General features: G+C 39.7%; 1 protein-coding gene across 2 annotated transcripts in view; it reads right to left on the minus strand.

The window, feature by feature from the left end:
* The window catches only part of TRPC4AP (transient receptor potential cation channel subfamily C member 4 associated protein), a 65,773-nt gene that overhangs the window by 24,034 nt on the left and 26,883 nt on the right, over nt 1-14,856 (minus strand). For both annotated transcript variants that reach the window (XM_045885655.3, XM_045885654.3), the window contains exons 7-8: nt 10,300-10,507; nt 2,865-3,050 (exon numbers count right to left, since the gene is read on the minus strand). In XM_045885655.3, coding sequence (XP_045741611.1) covers nt 2,865-3,050; nt 10,300-10,507 — 394 coding nt within the window. The remainder of the gene's footprint in view (nt 1-2,864; nt 3,051-10,299; nt 10,508-14,856) is intronic.

Genomic DNA, 14,856 nt, shown 5'->3' on the forward strand with positions numbered 1-14,856 from the left:
TCCGAGAAGTCGGCTATCAATCTTACTGAGCTGTTCTTCTTGCTACTTTCAAGATTTTCTCTTTGTCTTTCAACATTTTTATCATGATGTGTCTGGGTGTAAATCTCTAAGTTTATGCTACTTCCAGTTCTTTGGGCTTCTCAGATGTGTACATTAATGCCTTTCAAATTTGAGAAGTTTTCAGCCACTATTTCTTCAAATATTCTTCTTGCTCCTTTCAGTGAATTTTTCATTCCAGTTACTTATAATTTAATAAACCACAGAACTTCCATTTGGCTCTTTCTTATATCTCCTATCTCTTTACTGATATTCTCTATTTGATGATGTCACAGATTCTTTAGCTTCTTTTATTTATTTTATTTATTTTAGATTTTTATTTGTCAGAGAGAGAGAGAATGAGAGAGACAGAGAGCATGAGTGGAGGAGGAGGGAAGAGCAGAGGGAGAGGTAGAACCAGACTCCTGGCTGAGCAGGGAGCCCGATGCAGGACTCGATCCCAGGACCCTGGGATCATGACCTGAGCCGAAGGCAGACGCTTAACCAACTGAGCCACCCAGGTGTCCCTTCCTTTACTTCTTTAAGCACAGCTTCCTTTAGTTCTTTGACCATCCTTGCACTGGCTGCTTTGAAGTCTCTATTAGATCTGCTATCTGGGCTCTCTCAGGCAACTTCTGTTGCCTGCTTTCTCCTGTGTATGGGCCGTAATTCCTTGTTTCTTTGCATATCTCAAATTTTATTAAAAACTGACATTTTAGGTAAATAATGCAGCAACTCTGGATACGGATTCCCCTTCCTTCCGTTCAGGGCTTGTTGTTATTTCTTTGTTCATTTGTTCAGTGACCTGGCTAGCCTACTTCAGTAAAATCTATTTCTCCATGGCCTAGTGAGGTCTTTCGTGTTTTGCCCCAGAGTGTGCAGCTGTGGGCATGTTTGCTTCTCCCTGGATGGCCGTTTTAGCAGGGCTCTCTGTGGCTCTCTCCTTGATCTCTCTGTTAAGATTTTTGCCTCATCTGGTATGAAACCCAGCTGTCAGACCCCACTAATTGCTGGCTGAATGCTCTACTTTTGACAGTGCCTTGGGGCATAAAGTGCTCTAAAGTCTAATCCAATTAAAATTGGGCAAAGGTAGTTTTTGAGTCTGAATTGGTTTTGATCTCGGAACAACTCTGCTAAGCTGTCTGCCTGGGTCTTGCTGGCAAACTACCAAGCCTATGGTTTAGCTTTTTGTTCTCACAAGAGCTAACAGCCTCCTTTTATGTCCTTAACACCAAAATCTACAGTTTTTGAGAACACTCTTAGCTTTGAACTTCCCTACTTTCTGTTCTTAACTATTAACTCTCCTCCTGGCAAAATCTTGGTGCCCCACTACTCTGAGCAGGGTCAGCAAACTCTTAGCCTTCCCAGCTTGCATGCTGCATGGAGATCCCTGCATGGAATCTCTGTCCTACAAGTGAGTTGGGGCCAGGGCAATAGGGTCACAGAATTCTTGCTTGCCAGGCCTAGGGCAAAGCTTGTGCACAGAGTGTAGTAAAGGGGCGGGGGGGGGGGGGGGAGGCGGAAGGCCCTTGGCATTATATGAAATAAGTGAATTAAATGAAAGAAGTCAGACAGAGGAAGACAAATACTGTATAATATCACTTACATGTGGAATCTAAAAAAGCCAAACTCAGAGAAACAGTAGAATGCTGGTTATCAGAGGTTGGGAGAAATAGGAAGATAGTGGTCAAAGGGTACAAACTTTCAGTTCTAAGATTAACAAGTTCTGGGCATCCAATGTACAGCATGGTGATTACAGCTAGTAATATTTGAAAGACTCTAATAAAGTCGATCTTAAATGTTCTCACCACAAAAAAGAAATGATAATTATGTGATGGGATGAGGTGCTAATGCTATGCTGATAATCATTTTGCAATATATAAATGTATCAAATTAACATGCTATACACTTTAAACTTATACAAGGTTATAAATCTATTATATCTCAATGAATTTGGGGCAGGGAGCCCCTGACTTGTAGGATACATTCATCAAGAATTCAGCCTCTTCAACTTGGAGTTGGAGGGGATGAGAAAAGCTGGCGGTCTGCCCTCCTCCTCAACAGTGAGATACCATATTCCTTGTTTGGAAATCATGTCCCCTGTTGAGGGTTCTATCTTTTTGGCCACAACCTGCCCAGAGTGGAACTTCCAACAAGCAGAACTTCCAATGTCACAGACTCTCACTGTTCTGAGTTTTAGCAGATTAGCTTGAAGATCCCCTCATTTACTATATGCTCTTAGAACAACTTCCATAGACTTTACATGGATGGATTTGTCATTGTTTATCGGTTTTATTTATAGCTGCCATGGGGAGCAGGTCCACAGAACTCCACACACTGCCATCCTGGAAACAGAACTTCTCTTCACTTTTACAGTGAGAATTCCTGGGTTTGTACAATCTGACCCCATCCTGCTGGCCAGGGTCAAACGTTTAAGGGTTGAGCATCTGACCCAAGATGGGCCAGAGCCCTTCACCAAGAAGCTGTTGCTGAAACTAGGAGTCTACTCATCAGAGCAATGAGAAGAGAACACCAGAGAACCATGGAGAATGAAGAGACACGGAAAGGACTCCTGAGTTCCTAAGAATGCTCTCATTATTGGATCTAGCCAGTCCCTTCTCCCTGCTTTCAGGTCCACTCTGAGAGAATTCAAAGAGGCTTCTGTCACTAGCTTTCAAAAGAGTCCTAACAGTTATGATCTAGGACTTCCTTGAGGAAAATTCTACTTTGAGCAAATTTCAACTAATCCTCCTTGGAAAAGAGGTCAAAAATGGCTCCAGGAGCCTAAGGGAAAGGTCCCCACCTCATAGAAAACCCATCCCAAGTACCTTGATTGTGCTCGGATTCCTCATTAGCCACTCGCATCAGGGCGTCCAGCACCAAAGCATTGTCTAGCCAGGTGTACCACTCTTCCAACTCCTGAAGGAAGCTAGCTGTGCCTGTTGACTCTGATACCTTTCGAGTCGCAAGCTTGCAAAGCCGCTCAACAAAGCCAGGGATGCTGAGAAGGGCCGCTGCCATGGAGAGAACAAAAGAGTGCATTTTCAAAACAGAGATGGGCTGTAAAGCCCTAAACAATGAGCCTGTTCCTTACCTGCATGATAGGAATGATTTTTAATCTGACACTAGCTAGTCAGAGTTTCCTTTCAAAATGAAATGCTAAGCCAAAGTAAAATAGTACTTATTATAGAAACAAGTTCAATAACAGGTGCAGGGAAATAGGCTCTTTTACATCTACTGGCGGGAATATAAATTGGAAATCACTTTAATTTCTTAAACCTGTGTGTCTGAGCCAGGAGGCTCATTTCTAGGGATTTCCTACAAGGAAATAACCAATCACATATACAAAGATATTCACTGATGTGGTTTCTACAATAGCAAAAAGGTAAAGATAACTACATGGTCATCAATAGCATATCAATTAAACACAATATATCCCAATACAATAAAATACAACAGACACTAAAAACAAAGACACACATATCTTTGTACAGAGTGACTCAAAAAAATGTTTAAATTTACTTGTTAGAGAAAAAATTATTAAACAGTATTGGCTTAAGCCTATTTTTTAAAAAAATTTTGCTTCTTTAAAATATGCACATAATATACACATAAAGAATGAAGACTATACAACAAGGTGTTTACTGTGGCCATTCCTGAGTACGAAAAGATATAAATGCTTCTTTTAAAACTACTTCTCTCTAGTTTGATTTTCCCGTAACAAACATGTACTAGCAGGAAGAAAGAAGTTGTTTTTTTTTTTTTTTTTTTAGGTAAACAAAGAAACTGAATAATCACCCAACTCTTATTTCCCTTAATCCCATTTTGCTCACAGTAGTAAGATGGATATTCCGATCAGCATAAGAGAACATAATACACTGTGGAGGCAGGGAAATCCAGGTGGTAGATCATGGATCTATCATTTAACCTTCTTTAAAAATAAGGGCTAACATCTCTATGGATTTGCTTATACATGTATTAAATCTTCCTGGGAGGATAGAAAACACCAGTGGCTACCAAAGGCAAGAGAATCAGGCCACTGGAAATAAGAGTGTGAGGGGGAAACTTTTCAATGAACACCTTTTTAAATCTGTAGATTTTTTTGAACCACATGAATGCATCATCTAACTGAAAATTAATAAATAGGTATTTAATAATACCAAGATATTACTATTAATTTGGGGGGTATAGTATGGTGTTGGGAGTTATTTTTAAAAAGGCTCGCTATCTTGTGGGAACGCTGCAATATATGCAGGTTAAATTTTATGATATCTGGGATTTGCTTCAAAATAATTCAAAGTAAGGTAGGGAGGAGTGAAGGGATACAGAGAAAGAGACATGGACAGTTGAAGCTAGGTGATGGGTAAACAGGTACCATTACAATGTTATATGTGTCATAAACCTGTCTCTGTGTGAAGAATTTAAATGAAAAATTTTAAAGTAAAATTCAAAAGAATATTAAAGAAAATTCTTCAAATATAAAATAAATTACAACAAATTAGTTAGGATTATACAAAGTCATACAAATTCAGTTCCAGCACAGAGCTCAGCAAATAATCTTAGCCCCCTTTCCATCCTCTATAGATTAGTGACTACACTGTCTGACCTCATTTTTTGAAAAAAAGCTAATTAAAACTATATTAAAATTAACTTTTCCTCAAAAAGTTGAACATAGGGGTCCCTGCGTGGCTCAGTCGGTTAAGCGGCTGCCTTCTGCTCAGGGTGTGATCTTGGGGTAAGGGGTGGAGCCCTGCAGCAGTTTCCCAGCTCTCTCCCTCTCCCTCTGCCCCTCCCACCCCATTTTGCTTGCTCGCTCTCTCAAATAAATCTTAAAAAGAAAAAAAAAAAAGTCGAACATAGAATTACCACATGACCCAGCGATTCCACTCCTAAGTATATCTCCCAAATCACTGAAAACAGGTGCTCAAATACATACACACACACATTCACAGCAGCACTACTTCAACTGCCAAAATGGGGAAACAACCCAAACGTCCATCACCAGACGAACGAATAAACAAATTGTGGTATAGACAAATATTATTATCCAGCCATAAAAAGAAATGAAATACTGATGTGCTAAAGCATAGGAGAACCTCAAAACATCATGCTGCGTGAAAGCAGCAAGGTACAAAAAGTCACCTATTCTAATGTATGGGGATTAACATAAGAAAAAAAAAAAAAAGTCACCTATTCTAGGATTCCATTTAGAAAGTATCTAGAATAGGCACATCTCCAACAAGAATGCAGGTAGTTGCCAGGGTTGGGGAGAATGGGGGATTTCAGCCGTCTAACGTGTATGTAGTTTCCTTTTGGGGTGATGAAAATGTTCTCAAAATAGATGGAGGTGTGGCTGCACAAACTGTGAATGTACTAAATGCCACTGAGTTGTTCACTTTAAGTGGTTTGTTTATGTGACATTCACCACAATTTAAAAAAATACACAGAGATAGCTTTTTTGTTTTGAGATACCATTTTTTACTTACTGGCTTGACAAACATCAAGAAGTTTAAAAAGGCCCTGTAATGGGAATGGTGTATAGGGTGGGGGAAAATGAACCAGTAAGTGCTTTGCAGGGTGCATCGGTCAACATCTATCAAAGTATAAAAGGCAAATATCCAGCACATCACACTCCATACCCAAGACTGTTATTTGTAGGAAAAGAGATTTAAAAATAAACCAAATTTCCATCAATCAGGGACTGGTTAAATAAATTGTGGTATGCCCATATATTAAAATACTACGTAGCTGTAAAAAGCAATCACACAATTCTGTAGGTACTGCAATAGAATGCTTTGCAAGATAAAGTTAAGTGAAAAAAAAAACCAAGGGGCAGAAGGGTGCCTATTTTATACCACCATCTCTACAGCTAGGAGCTAATCTCTTTCCCTCCTCCATCCCCCAGACTGGGCATATAGAGAATTTCTCTGGAGGGACACATGAGAAAATGTAACAGGGTGCCACAGGGAAGGGAACAAACTTTCTACACTATATCCACTCTTATTATTTAAGAAACTTTAGATATGTATTGCTTTTTTCCAAAAATAAATAAAACAGTGGATTCTACATGAAAATCTTCCCAAAGCTGGATTTCTACTCTCAACCACTTTTCTGCAGGATGAATAGCTGCAGTTTCTCTATTCTTCATAGGACAGTTCCTAAGACCTGTTCTTCCCATCCTGCGCACTCAACACAGCCCTTCAGATGTGACTGCCCAGCATTCAAGGTTCTGAGACTCCGACCCCCACCCTGGAGATTCCTAAGCCTTTGTGAATCACTCATCTCTTGAAAAAGTGATGAAAGCTATGGGCTCTCTCCCCAGAAAAAAGTCACTGGCCCAATTATGCTCATCAAATTATACACAACCCCTGGGAACTGGCACCCCGCGTCACAGTGTCCCTGTAATTCTCGCGGCCTTACCGACAGTGACCCACACTACTGGTTAATGTTAAACTGGCTGACAACTGAAACACAACTTCTGAGAATTTCTGCAAAAGCATACCTTGCTTCTCCTCATATCTGTTAAAACATCAGGACTTTGAAATATTCCCATAAACTTTCCTCTTCAGTTTAGGCCCTGCTTTCCAACTGAGAGGATTCTGAATCCTTTCCTAGCTTACAGAAATCAGCACCTCTTACCTCAGGTCAACTATAAATTGATAATTATCTGGTCTATGGCTTCACCTACATCTCTGACTAAACTCTTGAATGATTTTTTTCCCCCTGATGAAACCATCTGTTCCCCCTCTGAATGGACAGAAGAACTGGTACTTCTGAGAAATCCAAAAAGGGCTCTAATATTTTTATTATTATATCAGCTCCAGGAAAAGAGTATGAATCATTATTTTGCTGGGCAAGAAAACAGCCACAGTTTATTAATAAACAAAGCAAAAACATGTCCACTTTTCATACTGTTATGGTCCGAGTTGTGTCCCCTCCCCCAAATTCATATGTTGAAGCCCTAATTCATAACATGACTGTATCTGGAGACAGGGCCTTTAGAGAGGGAATTAAATGGTGTCATTAAGAGTGGGCCCTAACCCAATAGGGCTGGTGTCCTTAGAGGAAGAGACACCGGAAATCGCTTCTCTTTGTATATACACAGAGGAAAGACCACCTGAGGACACAGTAAGAAGACAGCCGTCCACAGCCAGGAAGGGAGGTTTCACCAGAAACCAATGCTGATGGCACCTTGATCGTGAACCTTTAGCCTCCAGAATGGTGAGAAAATGAACTTCTGTTGTTTAAGCCACCCAGTTATGGTATCTTGTTATGGCAGCCTGAGATGATTATTACACATGCCTCTATTTAAAACCATTTAGTACTGGAGTTCAATTAAAGCATGACAACATTGAGGACTAAGATCTTTCACATTGTACTTGTGATTTAATTATGCTCACCTTGGCTTTCCCAGGGCATGTGACTGGAGAAAAATGTGTGTGGGGTAGGGGGCAGGGAAACAGGAATTATGGTCAGAGAGCTGGGAAAGGTCAGACCCTGTACAACATCACGTGCTAAAATACAACATTTACTAAAGCTTCAACTCAAAAGCTACAAGCAGACATCACATGATTATCTCATGGGTTAGCCACATAGGTACACAAGTGAACCTAGACAGTTTATGAAGACAGTTTTATGAACCTGGGTTTGGGGTTAACGCTCACTTAATTAAAAAACCAACTGACTAGAATACCCTGTCCTCTAAGAATGATGGTTTCACTTAAGGTAGCTTATAGACAGGTACATGAAGGTACTCGATACTAACAGGATAAAAATAATCTGCCAGAACAGATTCCTTAAATGGGAAACTAAGATGAAAAGTCACTTAGTGCCTCAGCACACACAGGTATCCAATACTGAACCTTTATGACCCTCCATTTCCTAAGCTGTGCAATGGGGATGCCAATCTCTTATTTCATAGGGCTGCTTGGAGGAGTAAATAAAATCACTTCCAGGTAATGCAGTTAGCTTAATGTTTGCTACATAGCAGGAGCTTAACAAATGTGAGCTTTTGTCAGTGTGTTTACATCAGCTTTAAGGTAAAACTTGGTTATAATAAAATTCACATGTTTTTAAGAATGTGTATTTCATGATTTGCTAAAATGAGCACTCCTTAAAAGTCAAAAGAAAGGAGGAAGGAGGCGAAGAAAAGCCTACACAGACCAAGGTAGGCCTCGGATCTATGGATTCAGGAAGAAAAACAAGCTTGGAAGGGGGAACCACCAACCTGTGGTCCACAGATTCATAGATTTCTGTTTTGATGTATGACTAAAACCTGTCAAATTATAGTCCTTAATATGTACCTAGAAACACAGTTATGACCATTTGGTGTTCATAACTAGTGTTCACAGGGTTAAGGGAGGACTCACATTCAGGAGTCAGAAGGGAGGCTGCTGTGCAGCACTTAGCAATTCTGCAGAGCTAGGCCTGGGAATGCACCATCTAGTCAACTGGACTTCAGGAACAAAGTATTGTTTTCAAAGCACCATCTGGGCTGCCCAAGGACAATCCTGGCTCTCTACTACTGCTTTGAAGTTTATTATTTCACCTTGGTTATTCAGTTAACCCTAAGGCACACAGCTATATGTTATTGCAGCTTGTTGATGTTCAAGAACTAGCTTTTAAGACATATAAATATTTTATTTATTTATTTGAGAGAGAGAGAATGAGAGACAGAGAGCATGAGAGGGAGGAGGGTCAGAGAGAGAAGCAGATTCCCCGCCAAGCAGGGAGCCCGACGCGGGACTCGATCCCGGGACTCCAGGATCATGACCTGAGCCGAAGGCAGTCGCCCAACCAACCGAGCCACCCAAGCGCCCCAAGACATATAAATATTTTAGTTCAAAGCTGGATCATCTATATTCTCATAACCAAAACAGATATATGCCAAATTTCCCCCAAATCTGTTAGACCAGTATAGAAATAGAAGAAAGTTATCTTGCTACCAAAAAGCAATAGGTAGAGAAGTAATTAACACACTCACATGGTTCTACAATCAAATATATAAAATAATACATTAAGTCCTACTTCTGGGGTGCCTGGGTGGCTCAGTCGATTAAACGTCTACCTTTGGCTCAGGTCATGATCCTGGGGTCCTGGGATTGAGCCCCGCCTCTGCCCCTCCCCCCACTCATGCCCTCTCTCGATCTCTCTCAAATAAATAAAATCCTTTTTTTTTTTTTTTAAGATTTTTATTTATTTGACAGAGACAAAGATAGCAACAGCAGGAACACAAGCAGGGGGAGTGGGAGAGGGAGAAGAAGGTCTCCCACCAAGCAGGGAACCCAACGTGGGGCTCAATCCTAGGACTGATCCTGGGATCATGACCTGAGCCGAAGGCAGACGCTTAACAACTGAGCCACCCAGGCGCCCCACAAATAAATAAAATCTTAAAAAAAAAAAAAAAAAAAAAAAAAAATCCTACTTCCACTGTTGTCATCTACCTCGCTTTCAGCCACCCCCAATGGGTAACCATTTTCGGCTTCTTGTACGTGCTTTCTATGCATACTGTATACGAGCAAACAAATACATCTGATCTTATTCCCCCCATCTCTGCTTTACCACACAAAGTATCATACTATACACACAGCTCTGTATTTTCCTTTTTAACAGCAATACATCTTGGAGTTATTTTCCTGTATCAGTACACAGAGATCTTCATTCTTTTTTCTTAAAAGCTATAAAATTTCCCATTACGTAAATATTCTAGAAATTAAGTGGTCTCTTGTTTCTGGTCTTCTGTTATTACACTGTTGCAATAATGACCTTGAATATACATCATATCCTATATAAGATAAAGGCCCAGAAGAGGCTTAGTGATAGAAGGATATGTGTATTTATAATTCTGATAAAAAAAAAAAAAGAGTTAAGAACCATTGTTTAAGAGAGAGAAGGGGGGCGGGGGGAGAATCTTAAGCAGGCTCCATGCCCAGAGCAGAGCCTGACATGGGGCTTGATCTCATGATCCTGAGATCATGGCCTGAGCCGAAATCAAGAGTCTGATGCTTAACCAACTGAGCCACCCAGATGCCCCTGGTTCTTAACTTTTCTGAGGTTCTGAATCCATTAAAAAATCTGATAAAGGTTATGGACTTGGCCCCCTAAAATAATGAACAGATACACACATACACAAAATGTACATACTCTAAGTGGACCCTAGGAGCCCTCACATGAACCACTCTCCAGAGATACTGAAAGAGCAGATAATTTACAAAGGGGTCTCAGAGCCATAATCTCAAAATTCTGAAAACTTAGAGACTTTACCTTGGTTGATTTCAGCTGCAGAAGGTCCCAAGCTCAAGCTCTTCTTCTGCTGAGCATTTTTGGCAAGTAGTGTGTGCTTGTCATCATTCCCTGTATCCATCTCTGAAATGGTGACAGCCAGAATCCGGCAGAAATTAGCAAGCTGCTGCTGATCAAAATTGGATACTAAAGAACTCAGATTGGGGACTTCATCTAGTCGGATCATTTCCTACAGGAGACACAAATAAAACAATCCCCATGCTCAGTTCATTCAAGACTGGATGCGTCCCTTTTCCTTTCCCTTAAGAATGGGATTTGGTAGCTAAACCACTTAGGTCCAAATCCCAGCTCTGCAAACTGCAGTTGTGTAAACATAGGTAAGTTATGGAACCTCTCTAAGTCTTTGCTCAACTGTCAAATGGGACTAAGATACCCCAGCGGACTGCTCTGAGGATTAAACCCTTTGAGCACCACTATTCTTATTTCTCTCTCTTTGCTCATGTGGCTCATTTTGCCTATTTAAAAAAGAAAAGAAAAGAAATGCCTACCACGCAAGTTTTATCACTCATAATTGAAGAACTGCCATTCTTGCTACAGATGTTCTTTTTAAGAAATAAAATATTTCAAATATAGCTGAAGGCCCCTGTGTATTCCTATTCAGTTGTATTCCCATCTCTCCCACCAGAGGTAATCATTATTTTGAACTGTGTTTATTATTCCCACATGTTCTTATATTTCCATAAAAATATATGGTAGTAAAGCAAAGGGAACCACCAACAAAACAAAAGGCAACCTACTGAATGGGAGAAGATACTTGCAAATGATTTATCTGATGACAGGCTAATCTCCAAAATATAAAGAACTCACACAATTCAACACCAAAAATAATCTGATTAAAAATGGGCAGAGGACCTGAACACTTTTCCAAAGAAGACATACAGAAGGCCAACAAAGATGCTCAACATCACTGATCATCAGGGAAATGCAAATCAAAACAAGTGAGATATCAACTCACACCTGTCAGAATGGCTAATCTTAAAAAGACAGGAAATGACAAGTGTCAGAGAGGATATGGAAAAAAGGAACCCTCATGTACTGTTGGTACAAATGTAAACTGGTGCACCCTCTATGGAAAACAGTTGGAGGTTCCTCAAAAAATTAAAAATAGATATAATCCAGTAATCCCACTACTGGGTATTAACCCCAAGAAAACAAAAACAATAATTTGAAAAGATATATGCACCCCTATGTTTATTGCAATGTTATTTACAATAACCAAGTACAGAAGCAACCCAAGTGTTCATTCACAGATGAATGGATAAAGAAGACATGGTATACATATACAATGGAATATTATTCAGCCATAAAAAATGAGATCTTGCCACCTGCAGTGACATGGATGGAGCTAGAGAGTATAATGCCAAGTGAAATAAGTCAGAGAAAAGACAAATACTATATGATTTCAACTCATATGTGGAATCTACAAAACAAATGAACAAACAAAACAGAGAAAGACTCAAATACAGAGAACTGGTGGTTGTCAGAAGAGAGAGGATGGGGGGGGCATGGACAAAATGGGTCAAGGGGATTAAGAGTTACAAACTTCCAGTTATAAAATAAGTAAGTCGTGGGGATGAAAAGTACAGCATGGGGAATATAGTCAATAATACTGTAATAACAATGTGTGGTGACATGATGGTGAGCAGAGCTTAATGTATAAAATCAGTGAATTGCTATGTTGTACATGTTTAAAACATGGTATTGTTCTGTATGCACAGTGCAAATGACACATTGTACCTTACTTTTTAGTTAACACTGGAGTTTATTTTTTAATTTAGGTCACTTCAGACAAGAGAAAGTTAGTACTTTTTTTTTTAAAACATTTATTTTTAAGTAGGCTTTAGGCCCAATGCGGATCTTGAACTCACGACCCCGATATCAAGAGTCACATGCCCTACTGACTGAGCCAGCCAGGCACCCCTCAACACTGGGATTTAACTACTCTGATAGAAGTAGCTCTAATTCATTCATTTTCCACTGCTTTACTCCACAATGTATTTAACCATACATACATATATATGTACGTATGTTTAGGTGGACTGTAATTTTTCACTATTAAACACTGTTGCAGTGACCATTCCTATAGGTGTCTCCCTGTGTATGTGCACACGTAACCAATTATCTAGACTAAGCAATAGCAGGCGTCTTTTTTTTACTTTAACAGGAATATTTCCAAAGTTTTAACATTAACTTTAATGTCTGCTGTAAGTTTTGATATCCTCTATCAAGTTAAGAACTTTCCTTTTATTCCTAGCTTTTATCATGAATGACTTGAATTTTATGAAATGTTTTTTGTTATTTGGTTATATTCTCATTTTTTTTTTCTTCTTTAAAATCTGCAAATGTGCATTACATGAGCTTCTCTTCTTTTGAAACATCCTTAATATTCCTCAGAAAATACCTACTACCCTTCATGTCACTAATTCACTTCCACTGGACTGGGTATTTCTCTATCACTGCACATATCACAACTTCTTGTAATTACCTGTTCCTCCATCTATCTCCAAATAAACTCCCACTGCCTTGAGGGAGGAGTGTGTCTTACTTTCTTCCCAGAGTCTCAGCACATAAGACTTGGTAGCAAGGGCCTCGGTAAATGTGTACTGAACAAGTGAATGATTCCTAGAAGCCCCCATGACCTCCACTCTTATTTCTGGTAATGCAGAACAGGAGCTTGCTGAGGGGTATTTGGGAATAGCTTCTTCCACCTCTGCCTTCTCCTTCCCCCAGTACATAACAAATGTTAGCTATTATTATTAGAGGAAACTATAACTTTTAGCCCTGTTCCTCTAGCCCTAACTTAGTGATGGGTCACGAACCAGGTTCCACTGCCCTTCAAGACCACTTCCTTGTGTTATATTTTAATATTTAATACACACAACTTATGTTATGAAGCATAACCAAGTGAATAGCTGTGTGTGCCTTTCCTATCACTTCTTCCTGCCTCTCTGCCAGAGGTAACCACAATCCTGAATTTTGTTTATTTTTGTTTTGCTGTTTAAAAAAATAGTTTTATATGTACCAGTTGAGTTTGCTTATTTCAGAGCTTTATAAGAATGATATACTACAGGCACCTGGGTGGCTCAGTTGATTAAGCATCCAACTCTTGATTTTGTCTCAGGTTTGATCTCAGGGTTGTGAGATTAAGCCCCACACTGGTACCTCCATGCTGAGCGTGGAGTCTGCTTAGGATTCTCTCTCTCTCCCCCTCTCTGTCCCTCCCCTGCTTGCACTCTCTCTAAAAAAAATAAAAATAAAAAGATACTATATACAGTCTTCTGCAACTGACTTCTATCAATTTCTATGATTTTGCTACGTTGTTGCCTATAGCAACAGCTTATTCACTTCCACAACTCTATAATGTTCATTGTGTGAATAGAGAAAATTTATCCATTCTCCTGTGGATGGATCATAGATTTGGTTTCAGTTTTTAACTCTGAAACAATACTATAAACATTCTTATGTGTTTCTTGATGTACATGTGCAGAAGTTTTTCCGGGGTGGTAGCTTCCAAACCATTCTGACAATGTCCAAGAATAAGAAAACATTTCCATCACAACCCAATAAAACATACATAGGTGAATATATAAATATGTAACAAAAACTTAAACAATACCCTCACATGACTGACACTCTTGGATCTTTTCTTTTTAGCTGGTGGACCCAATGAATGAATTGATTTCACAACCTCTTGGCTTTGATGTAGTGTTTTCATTTCTAAGAACTACTGTTCTGGGATTGAGTTTATCCCTGAGCATGCCTGGGCATAGGCTATAAGATGACCTAGGCACAAGAATGATGCCTCAGCCCTCAGGGTAGTGCTTCCCGAGGTGCTGGGTCACAGGGTATGCACATATTCAACCAGAAAACAAAGAAAGATAAACAGATTCTACAGAAACAAAAAGGTATCAGCAGTATATAAGTGATTCCAATGATACACATTCTCGGGGTGCCTGGGTGGTTCAGCTGGTTAAGCACCCAGCTCTGGATCTCAGCTCAGGCTTTGATTTCAGGACTGTGAGTTCAAGCCCCATGTTGGGACTCTACGCTGAGCATGGAGCCTACTTTAAAAAAAAAAAAAGCCAAAGAAAGAAAGAAAGACCAATGATAACATTTTCACCAACATTTGCTCTCTCTTTCACTGTGGTCTTAATTTACATTTCCCTGATCATCAATGAAGTTAAACATGTTCTATTTATGGATTATTTGTTTCTCTTCTGTGAAATGTTTGTTTATATCATTGCCCCCTCCCCCCCACCTTTCTTTACCGGGCTATTTGTCTTTTTCTTGCTGATTTGTTAAGAACTCTTGATAAATTCTGAATACCAATCCTTTGTTAGTTACATGGGTTACATATATCATTTCCCAGTTTGTGGTTTGGGTTCCCATTTTCTTTATGGTGTCTATTCCCCTTTCAAACTGCACCAAGGTAAACATGTCTAGCAGAGTTCATCACTATTTCTGGTAACACACAATGAGCATGTCAGGGCACGAGGGACAAGCAGGAAAAGACAGGAA

The sequence above is a fragment of the Mirounga angustirostris genome, unplaced genomic scaffold, assembly GCF_029215605.1.
Source record: "Mirounga angustirostris isolate CCGP_5_RB_7025 unplaced genomic scaffold, mMirAng1.0.hap1 SCAF_10, whole genome shotgun sequence".
Taxonomy (NCBI): domain Eukaryota; kingdom Metazoa; phylum Chordata; class Mammalia; order Carnivora; family Phocidae; genus Mirounga; species Mirounga angustirostris.